Genomic DNA, 19,632 nt, shown 5'->3' with positions numbered 1-19,632 from the left:
AAGATCACTCCCTTTGCATGTTTTCTCTGCAGGCTATGGTCATGCACCAGCTGCATGGTATAAACATCATCACCCTCTCCTATCAGCTTCTAGTGAGTATTCCAACTGTGTTCTCACTTCACATCAATGTCATGGAGGATTTACCAGAGGGCTGGCAGGAAAAGCTTCTGATGCAGTTCACCTACAGAAATTCAGCTGTGTTTCTGGAGGTGTATGCACATGTGAGAGGAGTGTTTAAAATCCTGATCAAATATCTGGTTAGATGAAAAACTCCTGAGAGATCCTGACCTGTTCAGCCTTCACATTCAAACATTAAAGTCAGGTACTAGATTAAAATCAGGGAGGATTATGAAACCCCGGTGCTTCACCTTCTCTTTCATCTTCTCGATCTTCTTCACTGAGCTGCGTCTCTGGTATTTATCCTCCATCCGGATGCTGAAGACCGGGTCCCCCCTCCCGATCTGCTTCTCCTCCTGCTTCTCAGCCTCCTTCAGCTTGCTCTCAGCGCTGATGCTCTCTGAGTGGTACATGTGGTATGTCTTCATCACCTGGGCACAAAGAAAGGAGGGTTAAAAGGACCTCTAAATCTATTTTCTTCAGTGTAAGAGGGAAAACTGTGCCATGTTAGTTAGAAATGTTAAGTTTAGGTCAGTTTCAGAGAGATCAAATGTCCGGATAATCCATCTTCATCATGGTGACCGCCCCTTTATAACCCACATCTAAGGCTTCCTCTCTTCGCTCCACTTATTCATCACAAATCGATTCAACTCGTCTCTCAGCAGGCGCTTCGTCTCTTCCTGAACCACAAACCAAAGACAGATTCTCTCCATCCTTCTCATAAAAGACGCTCACACGGCCACAACAACCACAAAGCTAAATCCAACACGCTGCCTTCAATTCTCCCTGATTGAGAGGAAAAATACATCCAGGAGGAAGAACTTCTTGGTTTGGACATGAAGTTATCCAAAGATGGTGGACTCAGCTTTGATTTAACCCTCAGGCATCACTTTAATTTACTACCCTTTAAAGCCATTAAGGACAAAAATGTCCACTTCCAAAAACTGCTATAAAAATTTAACAGATTCATATTTTTTGGGGGGGGGGCATTATTTCTAAATCCAGCTTGGACATGTCCATGATTAGCCAAAATACTGACTTTGATGCATTTTTAGTTTTTGTGTAGCATCTGATTTAAAATTTACTACCCTTTAGAGTCATTAAAGACAAAAACGTCCCATTGACTCCCATTTAAACCACATTCTTTGATCTCATAGCCATTGCATGATATAATCATGCATTCTATAATGTTATGGTTTCATTATTGAGAAGAACAGTCAAATTTGTCATTTTAACTGTTCATCACTAAAATCAGCCATTATGGACATGTCCAAGCTGGATTTAGAAATAACGCCCCAGACATCCAACATCTGGTTTAAGGAAGATATCACTTTTTTGCTTTGTTCATAAAATCAACATTGACTTTAAGTAATCAAACTGGCATTTAAAGGGTTAAAACCCTCAAATGACTGAATGTTTGGTAGTTTTGAGCACAGCTGAAGTTGTTTAAGAGATTTATGCAAAAAAAGCAGAAAAATATTTATCTGTTAAGTTTTTTCCCCTGACCTATTAGAGCAATTGAAACTTGAATCTGAAAATTTACCAAGAAAGAAACGTGACAAAAAATGAGACCATATGCACTAACAGCCAAAATGGTGAGCAGAGAAAAAGGAGAAATGGACAAATTGACAAAAATGTCCCTGGTGATGAGGGTTAAGGCCCCCGTCTGTAACCTCAAGGAACCAAGCCTACCTGCCTGACCCTAAAGAGTGAAGCTGGACTCAATGTAGTCCACTTGACTGACTGAAAGACTCGTCACCACCCTGCAACAGCAGCAACGATGGACTAACACAGAACATGCCCATAGATATCAGGAGAGCTTTTTTGAGGCTAGTTTTTGGCTGGATTGGCCTTTAAATCCTGGTTTCCAGACTCTAATCTGAGAAGAAACGTCATTCTATCACAGCTGTTGACGTAAATCAGTTAACCCGCTCTGCTGCTTTTGTGGTCACTTTCTACAGAGAACTAAAGGAAACGCATCACTGATGCTAAATGTCTGATTAACTCCACTTCCTGAACTTTGAGTCACAGCTGTGAGTCCAGATCGAAGTGTTAGCGTTACTCATATGTTCTCCATGGATCCACTTAGCTGTGACTCAGTTCTTAAGAAGAAGGTGAACCACAAAAACCCAAACAAGGAGCTCCTCAGGAGAGCAGAGAGATGGTAAAAGTCATGTTAACACAGAGCAGACACAGGTCTGTGTGCTCTGAGAGGACGGTGAATCACCGACCATGGGAAGCTCGGTCACAGAGAACCCACTGACCCTTACAGGTGCCTTTATGTTTCATTTTTACAGGAGGGTTAGTGGAAATGCATCTGCAGTGATGGAGAGGAGCATGCAAACGCCAGCCTAACAGAAACCTCAGGAGGTAGCCGGTCAATCTGGCTAAATCACTGAGCTCTGCTGGAGAAATTACTTAAGTTTTTTTTCCAGTGTTGATGTGCAGAATGACGACCAACAGGTCTTCAACCCTGACATAGTCCTTTATTACAATATTGAACTTTTTCCACTATATTCTAATTTTATGAGATTCTAAATTTACAAACAAACTTTTCCATTATACTCTGATTTATCTAGATGCACCTGTAGAAGAATCCTTGCAGCTTCAGTGCAGCCTAACAAATGTCTGAGCTCAAACCAACCTCCTCCAAACATCCCGGACAAAGAAACACTCGTGGTTTAACCTGGAACGAACCAGCTCCTGTAAATTACAGCTCCACGCCGAGTGCATGAATGCGCCGGTCTGCACCAAACCTCTGCTTCAGCACAAACACAGACTCGCCAAATCTAAACATCTTCCTCCCAAACCGAGCTATTTTGGTCTGAGTGGAACAACAGCAGGAGGCCTCTGCCTTTGCAGAGCTTTGGCCAACTGGAACCAGTTTAGAGACGGGAGACTGACCCGGACCTGCACTCCACACTTACTGGTCTGGGCTCTGTTTACTTTGGTGTTTCTTTTAGAAGGGACACATTTAGAGACGAGGCAGACCTCTTATTTCACTGGTGGGGGCTGACAACACGACTGTGGCTGACTGATGCAATCCTACCAAAGAGCGTCTGTGTGTGTAGGTGTGTGTGTGTGTGTGTGTGTGTGTGTGTGTGTGTGTGTGCATGAGGAGCGTATTTCTGGATCTTCCCACAGGGGCCGAACCAGGTCAGATGTGGAGCGTGGACCGTGGTCAGAGTGACACACTTTAAGTTTGGAGTAACACGTCATCCTATTCAAAGCAGCAGAGACATCAGTGTACTAGATGGCAGCGTCTGTTTACAACCCCAATTCCAAAAAAGTTGGGATGCCGTGTAAAATGTAAATGAAGACAAATGTCAATGATTGTCAAATCTCATAAACCATGTTTTATTTACAACAGAATAAACAACATATCAGATGTTGAAGCTGAGACTTTTTACCATTCAATGAGAAATATTAGTTCATTATGAATTTAATAGAAGGAACACATCTCAAAAAAGTAGGGACGGGGCAACAAGAGGTTGGAAATTAAGTGGAATGAATAAAAAACAGCTTGAGGAGCACTTTGCAACTACTTAGGTTATGGCTGGGTATAAAAGGAGCATTTAGAGAGGCAGAGTCTGTCAGAAGTAAAGATGGGCAGAGGCTCACCAATCTGTGAAAAAGTGTCTAGAAACTGAGGAACAATTTCAGAAAGATGTTCCTCTGAAAATTTGCAAAGACTTTGAATCTCCCTCCATCTACAGTCCATAATATCATCAACAGATTCAGCGAATCCGGAGAAATCTCTGAGAGAAAGGCACAAGGCTGCAGGGGCCCTCAGGGGCCACTGCATTAAAAAACAGTCACAACTGTTCTGTGGTCAGAGGAAACCACAGACGCCGTGTCCTGTGGACTAAAAAGGAGAGGGAGCATCCAGCTTGTTCTCCTGGCTCAGCTCTAAAGCCTGCATCTCTGATGGTATGGGGTTGCATTAGTGCCTATGGCGTGGGCAGCTTACTGGTCTCCTCATCTCCCAGACGTTTACAGACTGCTGGTAAAAGTAGAGGAGATGCTACACAATGGTAAACACGGCTCTGTCCATACTTTTTTGAGATGTGTTGCTTCCATCAAATTCAGAATGAGCAAATATTTTCATGAAATTGTAAAATGTCTCAGGTTAACATCTGATCTGTTGTTCCTGTTCTATTGAGAATAAAACATGGGTTTATGAGATTTGACAATCATTGCCTTCTGTTTTTAAGATACATTTGCACAGCACCCCAACTTTTTTGGAATTTGTCATGTATCATGGGTTGGATCACAGGACTTCTAACCAAAGTCCATTAACGCAGACAAAGCCATGCTTTTGTTCACTGGAGGAATACGGCAGATGAAGGGGCGGTCTTTAACCAGTCTAGTCCAGATGAAGGATCCAGACCACCTCTGCTCTACATGCAGGCTGAGCTTTCAGATATGAGACCGTTTCTCACTGAGGTGTCCACACAGAGCATCAAGGATGACCACCTGGTATCTGGATAGAAATCCTCTTCATGTATTAAATTAATGGTTCTGTCTGAGGAAATGTAAGCGCTTAACTAGAAAACACACACAGGTTTGTAGAGCCATGAATACTCACCGTGTACAGCTCATTGAGGACCTTCATCAAGTCTTCCTGCAGCTGAAAGGCGATTTCTTTGCTCTGAAAAAGAAAAACACAGAAAGATGTTTAAAACAAGGACACAATCAGACACGAAGAGGCAGATTTACTACTGAGCTATCAAACTGATCCACATCAGTCAACTAAACAATGTCCCTTAAACTGCCTGAACCTATAGAAGTATTCACCCCCTTTTGAAGTGACTGATCTAAAACGGGGATCACCTGAGTGACTGTAGTATAAAGACACCTGAGTCAGGAAGGTCTAGTCACTGGTTCATCAGTATTCCTGGCTACCATTACACCATGAAGATAAAGGGACACACACAAACAACTCAGAGAAAAGGTTATTGAAAGGTCTAAGTCAGGGGATGGAGACAGAAACATCTCCAAGTCTCTGAACATCCCCCAGAGTTCAGTTAAATCCATCATGAAGAAATGAAGGAATATGTCACATGTGTAAATCTGCCTAGATCAGACCGTCCTCACAAACTGAGTGGGCGTGCAAGAAGGAGACTAGTGAGAGAGGACACCAAGACACCTATGACTACTCTGAAGGAGCTCCAAGCTTCAGCAGCTGAGATGGAGAGACTCTGCAGACAACAACTGTTGGCCGGGTTCTTCACCAGTCAGAGCTTTATGGGAGAGTGGCAAAGAGAAAGACACTGTTGAAGAAAACTCAGATTCAGTCTGAACTAGAGCAGTGTTCATTTTGGCAGCTATTTTTAAGTTCTGTCTTTAAATAAAATGCATTTTAGTTTTAGTCCCATTTTAGTCATTTCTATTCTTTTTAGTTTTAGTCCATAAAAGTCCTCACATTTTAGTCTTTACTTTTAGTCCAAACATTTATTCTCTTGTTTAAATCTGGTACCAAATCATGGTAGTGCGTTCTCTGCCAAACCTGGGGTCCCTGCTTTCTACAGCTGAGAGGCAGAATAGATATAAATGTGTTGTTTTCGACAGATTTACCCACAGTGGAGAAAAATTATGGATTTTGAATGTCCGACAAAAACTACATTGCATTTTAGTCTAGTTTTAGTCATCTTGATGAAAACTAAAGTTAGTTTTTGTCAGTTTTAGTCATCACAGATCTATTTTTGTTAGTCTTAGTCTAGTTTTAGTCATCACAGATCTATTTTTGTTAGTCTTAGTCTAGTTTTAGTCATCACAGATCTATTTTTGTTAGTCTTAGTCTAGTTTTAGTCATCACAGATCTATTTTTGTTAGTCTTAGTCTAGTTTTAGTCATCACAGATCTATTTTTGTTAGTCTCAGTCTAGTTTTAGTCATCACAGATCTATTTTTGTTAGTCTCAGTCTAGTTTTAGTCATCACAGATCTATTTTTGTTAGTTTCAGTCTAGTTTTAGTCATCACAGATCTATTTTTGTTAGTCTCAGTCTAGTTTTAGTCATCACAGATCTATTTTTGTTAGTCTTAGTCTAGTTTTAGTCATCACAGATCTATTTTTGTTAGTCTCAGTCTAGTTTTAGTCATCACAGATCTATTTTTGTTAGTCTCAGTCTAGTTTTAGTCATCACAGATCTATTTTTGTTAGTTTCAGTCTAGTTTTAGTCATCACAGATCTATTTTTGTTAGTCTCAGTCTAGTTTTAGTCATCACAGATCTATTTTTGTTAGTCTCAGTCTAGTTTTAGTCATCACAGATCTATTTTTGTTAGTCTTAGTCTAGTTTTAGTCATGGAAAAAAGTCTTTCAACGAATAGTTTTAGTTGACGAAATTAATACTGGACTAGAGTTCACCAAAAGGCATGTGGGAGGCTTCACGGTAAAGAGGAAGAAAGTTCTTTAGTCTGATGAGACCAAAATGGAGCTTTTAGACACCAAACACTGACATCACCACAAACACACCATCCCTTCTGTGGAGCATGGTGGTGGCAGCATTATGCTGTGGGGATGCTTCTCAGCAGCAGGCCCTGGAAGGCTTGTAAAGGTAGAAGGGAGAATGAAGAATCTGATTCAGTTTGAGAGAACTATGGCTTAGAGAAAATTTATTTTCCAGTCAGAAAATGAGCCGAAGCATACAGAGAAAGCTACACAGAAATGGTTTAAAGACAATGAGGAGAATGTTCTGGAAGAAGGATGAGTAAAATTCCAGAGTCCAGATGTTTGAGTGTTGTTGAGTCCTATCCACACAGACTCAGAGCTGTGACTGCAGACAAACTGAAGGGAGTGAATATTTATGCAGTTACTTATTTTACATCACAGATTTTTATTTAAGTGACATTACTTTGTAGAAATCTGTTTCAGTTTGAAATTGGAGAGGGTTTTTTTGGCTCAAAAAAAGGAGTTATATAATAAATAAAAGAGAAAACATCCAATAGGGGAATAATTTTCATAGGCAGTGTAAATATGCATGAAGGAAACCTGCAGCAGCTACTTTAATTCAGATGAACGTTGCTGCTCAGCGATTCCTCTGCATGTTTGTATCTGACTGATGGACTAAGACCAGTCTTGACCCCAGGTTTGCGAAGAATAAAAATTAAACAGAGCAGCAGATTTATCATCTTCTGTCTCATAAAAGCCTGTGAAAGTGGTGTCAGTGTCACTACGGCTTCTCCACTCAAATCACTGAATGCAGCTTGAGTTTCACTGCCCACATGCTCAACACATTATCCCGCCTCTACGCCTCGGTTTGAAAGATTTTCCCCAAATATGTTAACTCGATCAGCCGAGCCACAGAGCTGACTCAGTAATACTATCACACGCCCGTGGTAATGTGCCTCACCGTTACAGGATCCGGTTTAAGGGCGACGTTGTGATGGATTCGCAGCAGCTTTCACTTTTAATTCAGCTCTGCTGCTCCATATTTCCTCTCCTCCTTTACCGTATCACATGTCTGTGAGTCATGGTTTTTGGATTCCACTGGCTGCTACCTGGATGGTTTCAGCCTCGGCCTGATCTCCAGCGTCGTCTCTAACCCGGTTATCCTCAGACAAATCTTATTGTGGGAGCTGCTCCCAGCACGCCGCTGTAAGACAGCTCTGAGAAACTATCGAACCAGCTCATGTGGAGAGGTAGAGTCCATATTTATGTCTGACCAAGACTGGAGAACAGTCAAACTGGGCTGTTTGTTTCTGTTAAATCCTCTGCTTCCCTCAGGTTTAAGGAGTTATTTATCCAGTCTGGACATCCTGTGACAGTAGGGCTGGCAAAATTAATCAATTAATCACGATTAATTAAGGTCTAAAATTAGTGCATTATTTTTGAGCATGATTAATAGCATGTTTTATGTATGTTTAGCACTTTTACATGATATCTGGTCATATATATAACACAGATTGTTTGAAAATGACCACTTTCAGAGCCTGAGTGCCTCCCTGATCTCCCTTCCTTACTCAAACACGCCTGAGTTTGTCCCGTGCCAAGTTTGGCGCCTGTAAACCTCGGGTTATCCCGGCTTACCGCCCGTTTGCTCTCTCTGATTAGGTACGAGCTCCAGATCAGGGACCTGACAGAGAAGGCGGGGGGTGAGAAGATGATGCCAATTGGCCGAGTCACCCAGCAGGACGCCCAAACTATTTCAGACAGCAGCCCGGTGACTGAGAGCGTAATCCTCTTTGCCGTCTATTTACACACTCGGACGTCGTGCACATTGAGTGCACATGCTTCCAACATATCTGCTGAACATGCAACACACCACAGAGGCACAGACTTGATCTGCATTCGTTCACTAGATCCATAGGGATGTCATGATTAATTGCATTAATTGTGAACAATTAAAGACAGCAATTAATCAATTATTTTTTACTGTTCACTAATTTCCTTTGTAAATGTCTGAGAAAAGGAGTCATCGAATGTTGAATGGGAGCCTCTCCTGTTACTGTAACAGCTTTATAAAGGTGAGGTTGTTGATGTTTGATGCTCTATATATTTGGGATCATCTACGACAGCCCTCATCAGATCAGCTGCTGCAGCCTGAGCGCTGAATGTTGAGAGACACATTTCAAATCATAAACTGTGTGATGCATGAAATGCACGGCTAAATAATCCTGCTATAAGATCAAGCACTGGCAAAGAGAAGCTGTAGGAAGCAGAAGAGCTGTGAGTATGAAGAGAGCAGCGGTGTGCACACATCTGTGCAGCAGAGTTTACATAAATAAGTCAAATAAAGCCATTTTACACATAAGAGGAAATTAACTGAAAAAGAAGCACTATTTTTAAAACCTAATCTCCTACACTGCCTCTATCTTTTTTTTTTTTCCAATCAGAACAAGGCCGCCACGGACCGTAATAAAAAAAAACTTATTACCACCCTCCACCCTAAATCACAGAGGCCCATTGGCACTGGATTAGTTTTACCTGTGGACCTCCGTGTGCTGAAATATGGGTGCTAATTAGCTCTGGAATCTTATACAGAAACAGTCGATTCACACGGGATTAAACACACAGATGTCCTACATGATTAGTACAAATTAACAGAGGTCTCCAGGTAATCCTAATCCTGTGTGAATAAGGCATTAGACAGAAAACATGACACAAAAAACGTTTTGAATGAAATAGAATTACGAAATGTGTTAAAAAGGATGTTATTAATCTCAATTAACTACAGAAACTCTGAAATTAATCACGATTAACAGTTTTATCTTTCAAGTTTAACAGCGCAGTCTTAAACTTTAAAATAACTGTGTTTAATCAACATCAGGACGGGCAGAACAGCGTTAGATTTGGTTGATTTTGTGCCCATAAACTCTGCAGCTCTGTGATTGTGTCGGCCTGTTTCACTGAGCTGCCGTGCGGTTGCAGACTCTTACGTATCACACAGACCCAACGACACCAGCCCTCTCCTAGGAGAGCTTTCATTAGCGAGCGCCAGCTGAGAGGACAGAACCTTTGACTTTCTGTCAGCTCCACGCTTGTCAGGGCTCCATTGAGGAGGCCGGGAAGTGATCCAGGGCTCAATGAGAGGCCTTCGCACGATCACATGAGCCGACAGAGAGAGAGGAGCAAAGACAGATCAAAGTAAAGGAGCATTACACTCAAATCCAACCCTTAAAGAAACTCCAAAGGTTACACTGCAAAGAAAAATCTGCTGCCATGACCAGCACAGAGGCATATTTACTCAACACTGCGCTGCTCCTCTGATATCTCTGATTTATGATTATTCTACAGAATCGGACTCTGGGGGGTTTCCACTTTGGTTCAGCTCCATGAAAAGGATCTATAAATGGGTTTCCCCTTTTTAAGCTCATACCATCTGCATTCAAACCACATTAGAAACATGAAACAAACCTCCGGAGAAGGAACCGAGTCCGCCTTTAAGAAGTGGCGGGTTTCATATTACCGCTGACATTAATCATGGTATAGAGATGGCAGCAGTGCACCCAGAGGGGCCTGTTCCTGCACGGAGCTCTGCAGGGACCGGAGCGAGCCGTCACTTTAAAACGGGCGTAACACAACGGAAACACTGAGGACAGCTTGGCTACCGGGGTTCATTAAAATCACGTCTACGCTGAATGTTAATATCACAAAAGATTGTGCAAAGTTAAACTGGGGCCAGAATTTTGCACTGAGAACAGATCTAGGCTCAGAGAGTGGAGGTGACGCTGGAAGCGGTCTCTCCACAGAAACGACAATGCTTTTGCTATTTATGGATCTACCAGCTGCTCAATTTCCAAAAACCCAACAACTTTAAGAAACTTTAGAGTCCGGAAAGTAGCGACACTTTCAGGAAAAAGAGACCTAAAAGCTCACAGAGAATCAGCAGCAAACGTGGATTATAGTGTCTGTATAAAGTCTGGAAGTGGAGGCAGGCTCATATACGGCCCGTTTCCAACAGTTTTCACTGTTCACCACATTTAACAATCAGCAGTTTTTAACCCATTCCCTGTCATCTTTTCTAATCCTCCCTGACTCGTTCCATACCTCTGTTTCTCTCGGCAGACTCCTGAGCATTTCCATGTTCATGCGCCAGCCTACTCTTAAAGGATTTGTCGGTTTGAGGAGCGTCACGTGTGAAAGGAGATACTGTAAAGCAGACTGCCTTTGAAATGCACTGAAAGCAGCCTGTTTGACCAGGAAATCTTTAAGTATTTACATAAAGTTCAGCTGCAGGGAAAAATAGATGAGCAACATCATCGATTACACTGCATGGACGCAGAATCATCCACATCCCCATGCACGATAGAGATGATTATTTTCAACACCACTATTGTCTGCTACAGTGAGGCTCAACGTGTGGCTCTGGAGCCACATGTGGCTCTTTTGTGATGATTTGTGGCTCTTTTATGTTTCAATTTGAAATATTATTCCCCAAGAAAAACACAAATAAAGGCAAACTTTGACTTCAAAAATTATGCAAGTCACATTACAGTTGGCGTTGTCAACCTTTAAATTTGTCTGCATATTTCAAATGCCCTTTTTGTGATTTTTGGCCACTTTTCAACCATTTTTACTGCTTCAAGCCAGCTTTCGTCACTTCTTTTTGCCACTTTTTTTTGAGTTTTTGACTTTTTTATCCTGCTTTTTGTCCCAAAATTTTGCAGCTCTTTGTTGATTTTTGACAATTTTGTCACTTTCCACTAATTTTTGTCATGTTTTTACCACTTTTTGACCATTTTTGCCAACTGAAATTAATTTTTGTCACTTCTCACCCAAGTTTTGCTACTTCTTCTTCCCAATTTTTGTCACTTTTAACCCGGTGTTTGACATTTTATGCCGATATTTCCCCTTTTCACCCTTTTTTGCTGCCTCTTAACCATTATGCCCCATTTAAATTATCTTTATTGCCACGTTAATCCATTTTTGCCACTTTTCACTACTTAGATTGTGGCTCTTGCAAAGGTATTTTTCAACAATTTGGCTCTTTGGTTGAGTAATGCGGATCTATTAGAACACTAATCATCAACTGGCAAAAACAAAACAACAACAAAACAAAACAACAAAAATTGGCAGAAAAAGTGGTGAAAGGAGGTTAAAATATGGCAAAAAGTGGTTAAAGAGAAAAAAAATGGGCAAAGATTATCAAAAATTGGTTACAAATGACCAAAAACAGTGCAAATAAAAGTAATGAAAAGGGGTTCAAAAGTGGCAAAAAATAGAAGAAAAGTGGCAAAATGGATAAAAGAGTGGCACAAAGGGAATAAACATGCAGGAAAAGTGGTTTAAATGGGTTAAATAATGGCAAAAATGTATCATAGATGCAAAAAGCAGCAAAAAGTTTGTTAAAAGTGGCAAAAATTGGTTTGAAAGGTACAAAAATTGTTGAAAAAAAATGTAATGACAAGGGGTTCAAAAGTGGCAAAAATAGAAGAAAACTGGCAAAAATTGGTGAAAGTGGCACCAAGGGGTAAAACATGCAAGAAAATTGGTTTCAAAAGGGGTTCAAATCTTGAAAAATTTGGCTAAAGAGGCAAAAAGGGGTTAAAGGTGTCAAAAATGAGTTAATACTAGTACTAAACACAATTGTAGAGGGCCCATCCTCTGGGATTCTCAGGGGTCCAGCCAATTCTGTTGTCAGGCTCCTTGAGGCTGCTGCATTATAGATAATGGGATAGAGCTCACTGGTGATTCCTAAAAATGTCCTGCATTTTGAAAGAAAATACAAATACTACTACAATTATATTTCGATCAATCCCCAAAATATTTATTTGATTTTTGTGTATTTGAAAGTCCGGCCCCCAGGGTATCTGTTGGGACTAAATCTGGCCCTTGTGCGAATGTTCTTGATGACCCCTGTACTAGGACAAGGAGCGGACAGTTAGACGGACAGTGAAGCTCAGAAGGACTCAGATTTCCATCAGCTTGGGTCTTTTTCTTAGACAACAGAGTCTGATAGTGGACCCCTCCGTCCCCCTCCTCCCTCCATCCTACCTTTTGCGCAGGCGGCCATGCAATGATTCTGAAACTGAAGCAGCTAAATGGAACCCAGCCATCATTTAATTATTCACACCTGTGCTCTCCCTCCATGAAATACCTCCGCTTTAAGAAATGCTAATAGTAAAATAAACAGAACCCAGCTCCAGGTTTGCCTGTGGAAAAGTTAAAAAGTGCCCGAGGCTCAGAGAGAGATCCACCTTGTAGCTGCAGCCACGGGACGTGACTTCCATAAATAAAACAGCACAGGGAAAAACAAAGAGCTGGTTGTATGAATAATGAAAAACTCAATCCATGTTATAAGATCAGTCCAGGCAGAGAGGAGAGGTCCACTACTCGACTGTTTTATTCAAGAAACGAGACAGAAGTGGAGGTCTCTAAAAGAAGGTATGTCTGCAGTATGAGATGAGGAAGAATCACACAGGGCAGCTACAGTTTCAGCGCTTAAATCTGTGGATACCAAGTTCAAAACAGGCACAAACAGTGATGTTATGACTGGTAGGAGTGGTGCAAAAGTAAACCGATCTCAATGTCAGAGAAACAAGTGCATAGGTCTGTGAAATCATATCTAAGTCACTATATGAACGACAAACGACAAACAAGCCGACTTTAAGATGCTGACAGAGACGCCTAGCTGCTCCCAGATTCTCTTTGCCCCCCCCCCCCAAACGAAGCAGTAAATAAAAGCGGGGGGTCTTTGATGTGCTGCAGGATGACAACAGTACAGCTGAGGGGGCCCACGAGACTCAGGGAAACTTCTCTGCTCTCTGGGCCTCGCTCTGACGCTCTGCAGAGATCAAAGACCCAGGGAGGATTTAATTAGAGGGCCAGCCCACGCTCAGGTCTGCTATGAACCCGGACCTCCCACCGCTCAGCTGTTTGTCTGCACACCGTCACCTGGATCCACAGACAAACTTTAAAGGGACCACTGTTACTCCATATGGTGGGTTATTGCACATTCTTTAGCAAGAATGATGCAGCTGGAGCAACGCTGAGCGAGTGAGGGGAGCAGATACTGAGGAGTGTCCAAACCTAGACCTAGATTTAGTGGGGAAATGGACACTGATGGATCTTTTCTTGGATCATGTTAAATAAAAAGGTGTTTTTATTTGTTGTCCTTGTCTGACCGGATGATAAAAATTTTCTTACATTATAAAAATACTGTTGACAGCTAAATTGGAGAGAAGAAGCCATATGTGAACAGGATCCAGAAACACCACCGTCTTCTCTGGACCAAAGCTCATTTAACATGGACTGAGGAAACATGGAAAACTGTTCTATGGTCAGAGGAAACCACAGACGCCATGTCCTGTGGACGAAAGAGGAGAGGGAGCATCCAGCTTGCTCTCCTGGCTCAGCTCTAAAGCCTGCATCTCTGATGGTATGGGGTTGGATTAGTGCCTGTGGCGTGGGCAGCTCTAACATCTGGAAAGGCCTTGACTATTTCAGCGAGACACTGCTAAACCACATACACTATATTGCCAAAAGTATTCACTCACCCATCCAAATAATGTAAATCAGGTGTTCCAATCACTCCCATGGCCACAGGTGTATAAAATCATCACCTAGGCATGCAGACTGTTTCTACAAACATTTGTGAAAGAATGGCTCGCTCTCAGGAGCTCAGTGAATTCCAGTGTGGTACTGTGATAGGATGTCACCTGTGCAGCAAGTCCAGTGGTGACATTTCCTGGCTTCTTAATATTCCACAGTCAACTGTCAGTGGTATTATAACAAAGTGGAAGCCATTGGGAAGGACAGCAACTCAGCCACCAAGTGGTAGGCCACGTAAAATGACGGAGTGGGGTCAGAGGATGCTGAGGTGTGTAGTGGGCAGAAGCTGCCAACTTTCTGCAGAGTCAATGGCTACAGACCTCCAAACTTCATGTGGCCTTCAGATTAGCTCAAGAACAGTGGTAGAGATCTTCATAGAATGAGTTTCCATGGTAACAGCTGCATCCAAGCCATACATCACCAAGTGCAATGCAAAGTGTTGGATGCAGTGGTGTAAAGCACGCCGCCACTGGACTCTGGAGCAGTGGAGACGTGTTCTCTGGAGAGACCAATCGCGCTTCTCCTGGTAATCTGATGGACCAGTCTGGGTTTGGCAGTTGCCAGGAGAATGGTACTTGTCTGACTGCATTGTGCCAAGTGTAAAGTTTGGTGGAGGGGGGATTATGGTGTGGGCTTGTTTTTCAGGAGCTGGGCTTGGCCCCTTAGTTCCAGTGAAAGGAACTCTGAATGCTTCAGCAGACCAAGAGATTTTGGACAATTCCATGCTCCCAACTTAGTGGGAACAGTTTGGGGATGGCCCCTTCCTGTTCCAACATGACTGTGCACCAGTGCACAAAGCAAGGTCCATAAAGACATGGATGAGAGAGTTTGGTGTGGGATGAATTCGAGCGGAGACTGAGAGCCAGGCCTTCTCATCCAACATCAGTGTGTGACCTCACAAATGTGCTTCTGGAAGAATGGCCAAAAATTCCTATAAACACACTCCTAAACCTTGTGGAAAGCCTCCCAGAAGAGTTGAAGCTGTTATAGCTGCAAAGGGTGGACCCACGTCAGATTAAACCCTATGGATTAAGAATGGGATGTCACTTAAGTTCACAGGTGAGTCAAGGCAGGTGAGTGAATACTTTTGGCAATATAGTGTACCAGGTCCATCACAACAGCATGGCTTCACAGGACAAGAGTCTGGGTCCTGAACCAGCCTGCCTGCAGTCCAGACTTTTCACCAACAGAAAACATTTGGAGCATCAGAGAAGGAGAAAGAGCCAGGACTGTTGAGCAGCTAGAATCCTACATCAGGCAAGAACGGGACAACATTTCTCTCCTGAAACTCCGGCAGCTGGTCTCCTCACTTCCCAGAAGATACAGGCAGAAAACACTGGACTACAGTGGTTACGTATTGAACAGGCGCAGCTGTGGCTGCTGTACATTTATTTCAAACCATTGTTCGTGTCGAGGGTGGGGGTGGAATTGATCCTGGATCAGCTCTAACTCTGAGAACCTCCACCCTGATCAGCACTGAGTTAGTCTGTCATTATGATTATTGAAGTATGGAGTCCAGAATAACATCAGAAACACGAGTCTGCCTGTTCCACATCTGCTCCCATCAGTAAAACCATCAGCTTTAAACCGGATCAGGATAAAAAGCTGCAGCAGCATCCCATGAGCGTGCTGAGGGTTCATGTGAAAATTTTAAACCACGCCCACCTACAATCACATGAAACCAATCCAGGAGGCTCATTTCTGCTTTTTTAGACCCAGGAAGATGGGGCCGCAGCATGCAGAGCTGCACAAGTTAAAGTGACAAACGTGCTCCTCTGAAGGGAAGCCACTTTGTAATTTGGGCCTGCGGTGAGTTCATGTGACTCCTGCAGCATAGGAGCTCATAATCTTTTAGGGAGTTGTCGTCTTTGTGGTGGAAAAAGGCAGCGGAGGCTCGGTTTGAGCCATGAAGCCGCAGTCTTCAGATGAGAGAGTGATGTGAAAGTGTGGTGGCCGAGGCTCTCTGCATGACTTTTATTCACCAGCAGAGCTTTGACTGGACAGATCTCCTCTATGAGGATCCTGAGGAGCATGGAAGCAAACAGAGGAGAGAGTTAATCTAAAGTGAAAGTCTGTTTATGTAACATGAGCAAGCGGAAACGCTGCTGAGCCATCAGACCGCTGTGAAAAATCTGGATTGTGTTTGTGGTGATTTTAGACCGGATCAAAGAAAGACAAATGTGACCTTCAGCGGAGGGTAAGTACAGGACAGAAAACAAAGTCTGAAAATCAAGCACAGGGCCGTTTAGCCCAGAGGACGAATTCATCGTCTTTATTCTGCAAAAAGACAAACACTATTAGAACAACAAGCAACCTGCAGCCCATATTCACACGCCTGTCTGTGCAAATGTCACATATTTGTGACACTTTAACCCTCAGGCATCACTAGGGACATTTTTATCCATTTGTGCAAATTTTCCCTCTTTCTCTGCTCACCATTTTGGCTTTTAGTGCATATGGTCTCATTGTGGCAACAAAGTTTCATTCTAGGCAAATTTTTTGATTCGAATTTCAATTGCTCTAACAGGTCAGGGGACACTGTGACACAAATTTACCACCCTTTAAAGCCATTAAGGACAAAAATGTCCACTTCCAAAAAACTGCTATAAAAACTTAACAGATTCATATTTTTTCTATTTTTTTTTCCATAAATCTCTTAAACAACTTCAGCTGTGCTCAAAACTACCAAACATTCAATCAGTTTGAGGATTTTAACCCTTTAAATGCCAGTTTGATTACTTAAAGTCACTGTTGTTTTCATGAAAAAAAGCAAAAAAAATGTGATATCTTCCAGATGTTGGATGTCTGGGGCGTTATTTCTAAATCCAGCTTGGACATGTCCATGATTAACCAAAATATTGACTTTGGTGCGTTTTTAGTTTTTGTGTAGCATCTGATTTAAAATTTACTACCCTTTAGAGTCATTAAGAACAAATACGTCCACTTCCAAAAACAGCAATAAAAACAGTACACATTAATATTTTTTCTGTTTCTTTGGGTCAGATCTTTTGATCAACTTCAGTTCTGATCAAAACAATCAAATATTGAATGATTTTCAGGATTTTAACCCCTTAAATGCCACTTTGATTACAGGATAGTCATATTTTTTCTAAAAAACACACAACAGTAATTATTTTCCAGATAACTGTTGGGGGGGTTAAATCAGTCCTGGGTATGTCAAACATTAGCCAAAATATTGACTTTGATGCATTTTTAGTTTTTGCGTAGCATCTGATTTTAAATTTACTACCCTTTGGAGTCACTAAGGACAAAAACGTCCTATTGACTCCCCTTCAAATCACATTTTTTGATCTCTAAGTAATCAAACCAGCATTTAAAGGGTTAAAATCCTCAAAATGATTGAATGTTTGTTAGTTTTGAGCACAGCTGAAGTTGTTTAAGAGATTTATGTAAAAAAAGCAGAAAAAATATGAATCTTTTAAGTTTTTATAGCAGTTTTTTGGAAGTGGACATTTTTGTCCTTACTGTCTTTAAAGGTAAGGTTTAGTAAATTAAAGTGGTGCCTGAGGGTTAAAGTTTCAGATCATCAAACTGATTTTAATATCAGTCATTGATAACCTAATTTAATGCAAAAGTCAGGTTTTAGATGATGGTTTCATTTACTAAGGTTAAAAGCATCCAAACCTACCTGACCTTTCGTGAAAAAGTCCTCAAATTCTGAATTAACTCTGATTAACAACATGTTTTCCAAACCTGAATATAGTCTGACTATCTAAACCCAGACCTGATTACTGCCAGACCTCCTGGATTCAGAAACCCCTTAATTAGAACCGGTCTGATAAAGTGAAGTAGGCTACAAGACCTCCAACACATCATGGAACCATCGAAAGAAATTCAAGAAAACAAAGACATCATCAGTCTGGAAAGGTTACAAAGACATTTCTGAAGCTCTGGGATCCAGTGAGAGCCATTATCCACAAACGAAGAAAACTGTAAACAGTGACGAATCTTCCCAGAAGAGGCCGGCCAACCAGAATGACTCCAAGAGCGCACGGACAACTCATCCAGGAGGTCCCAGAACAACCCAGAACAATGTCCAAAGACCTGCAGGCCTCACTGACTCAGTTAAGGTCAGAGTTCATGATCCAACAATCAGAAGGAGACTGGGCAACAATGGCATCATGGGAGAGTTCCAAGGCCAAAACCACTGCTGAGCAAAAAGAACACAAAGGCTGGTCTCATAATCGACTAAAAACATCCTGATGATCCCCAAGACTTCTGGGAAAATATGTATACTATTCTGTGGACTGGACGGACAAAAGTTCTGGAAGGTGTGCGTCCCATTCATGTGGAGTCAAACTAACACAGCTTTTCATCAGAAGAGCATCAGACCAACAGTCAGACATGGTGATGGTAATATGGTGGTCTGGACCAGGACCTGGACCACTAGAACCATGAATTCTGCTCTGTACCAGAAAATCCTGGAGGAGAATGTCCAGCCATGAGTTTAAGACCTTACTTTTCCAGCCTTTTGCTGCCCCGTCCCTACTTTTCTGAGATGTGCTGGTGCCATGAAATTGAAAAATGAGTTAATATTTGACCATCATTGACTTTTCTTTATTTACATTTTTTACACAGCGCCCCAGCTTTTTTGGAATTGTGGTTGTAAGTATTTAACTAACAGTACTTGTACATAAGGGTAGTCATTTTTGATTAGTTTAACTTCTACATGTCGTACCGTTCAGACAGAAATGTTAGCTTTAGAGTCTTCAGAGGCACCTTTGACTAAACTCTGCGGTTTCCCGCTCACCTTCTTGAGCAGCCGTGTGGAGTCCTCACTGATCTGCATGAACCTCATGATGACGTTGTTGAGGTAGATGTCGCTCAGCGTGGCGTGGTCTTTGCTCTCTCTCCTCACCTGGTTCAGCAGCAGGTACCAACAGTTGACCGGGGACAGAAGGTTCTGGTCTTTCCTTCAAAAGAGAAACAGGTGTCAGAAGCAGTTTCCAATAGCAGGGCTGGTTTCAGTACTGTACTATCAGTTTGCCAGTTTAATACTAATACAGACTGCTGCGACACACCCTAGTCCTTTGGTGTTTTCCACCAACAGTATTAGTTTTTATAACCCTGTTCCAGAGGGACACTCTGTATCTGCAGTTACTCAATTCAAAGCATCAGAATTAGTCTAAGAAAAGGGAAAGACAAATGTGACGACCTTTAAACCATTCTATCACAGGGTATTTTTGCAGGGAGGTTGAAAAAAGCACCTTAGTGTAAACTCTACATTCATGAACTGAATCCCTCCCGTTGTGTGTGACAGTATCTGTGTTTTTACCGTCAGACTGTGGCAGTTCATCGACTATCAGGATGCCTCATCTGTACCCAGGCCTGTTATAGAAGCAGAGCTGCGTCATGGCCTCCCTTGGTGTTAAACGGCCTACATACAGAATGTTCTAGGCCCTTCATATATCAGACTACGCAGGAAAGTTAGAAATACTTTTATTGGTGACATTTCTGGGGCAGAGCTTTTTCAGAGTGACTCCCTCCAACCAGACAAGAG

General features: G+C 42.1%; 1 protein-coding gene across 3 annotated transcripts in view; it reads right to left on the bottom strand.

The window, feature by feature from the left end:
• The window catches only part of srgap1a (SLIT-ROBO Rho GTPase activating protein 1a), a 164,848-nt gene that overhangs the window by 68,679 nt on the left and 76,537 nt on the right, over positions 1-19,632 (bottom strand). For all 3 annotated transcript variants that reach the window (XM_041795040.1, XM_041795039.1, XM_041795041.1), the window contains exons 3-5: positions 18,883-19,045; positions 4,706-4,768; positions 369-548 (exon numbers count right to left, since the gene is read on the bottom strand). In XM_041795040.1, the coding sequence (XP_041650974.1) occupies positions 369-548; positions 4,706-4,768; positions 18,883-19,045 (406 nt within the window). The remainder of the gene's footprint in view (positions 1-368; positions 549-4,705; positions 4,769-18,882; positions 19,046-19,632) is intronic.

The sequence above is a fragment of the Cheilinus undulatus genome, linkage group 9, assembly GCF_018320785.1.
Source record: "Cheilinus undulatus linkage group 9, ASM1832078v1, whole genome shotgun sequence".
In the NCBI taxonomy this organism is placed as follows: Eukaryota; Metazoa; Chordata; class Actinopteri; order Labriformes; family Labridae; genus Cheilinus; species Cheilinus undulatus.
This window is presented reverse-complemented; position numbering and strand designations above follow the sequence as displayed.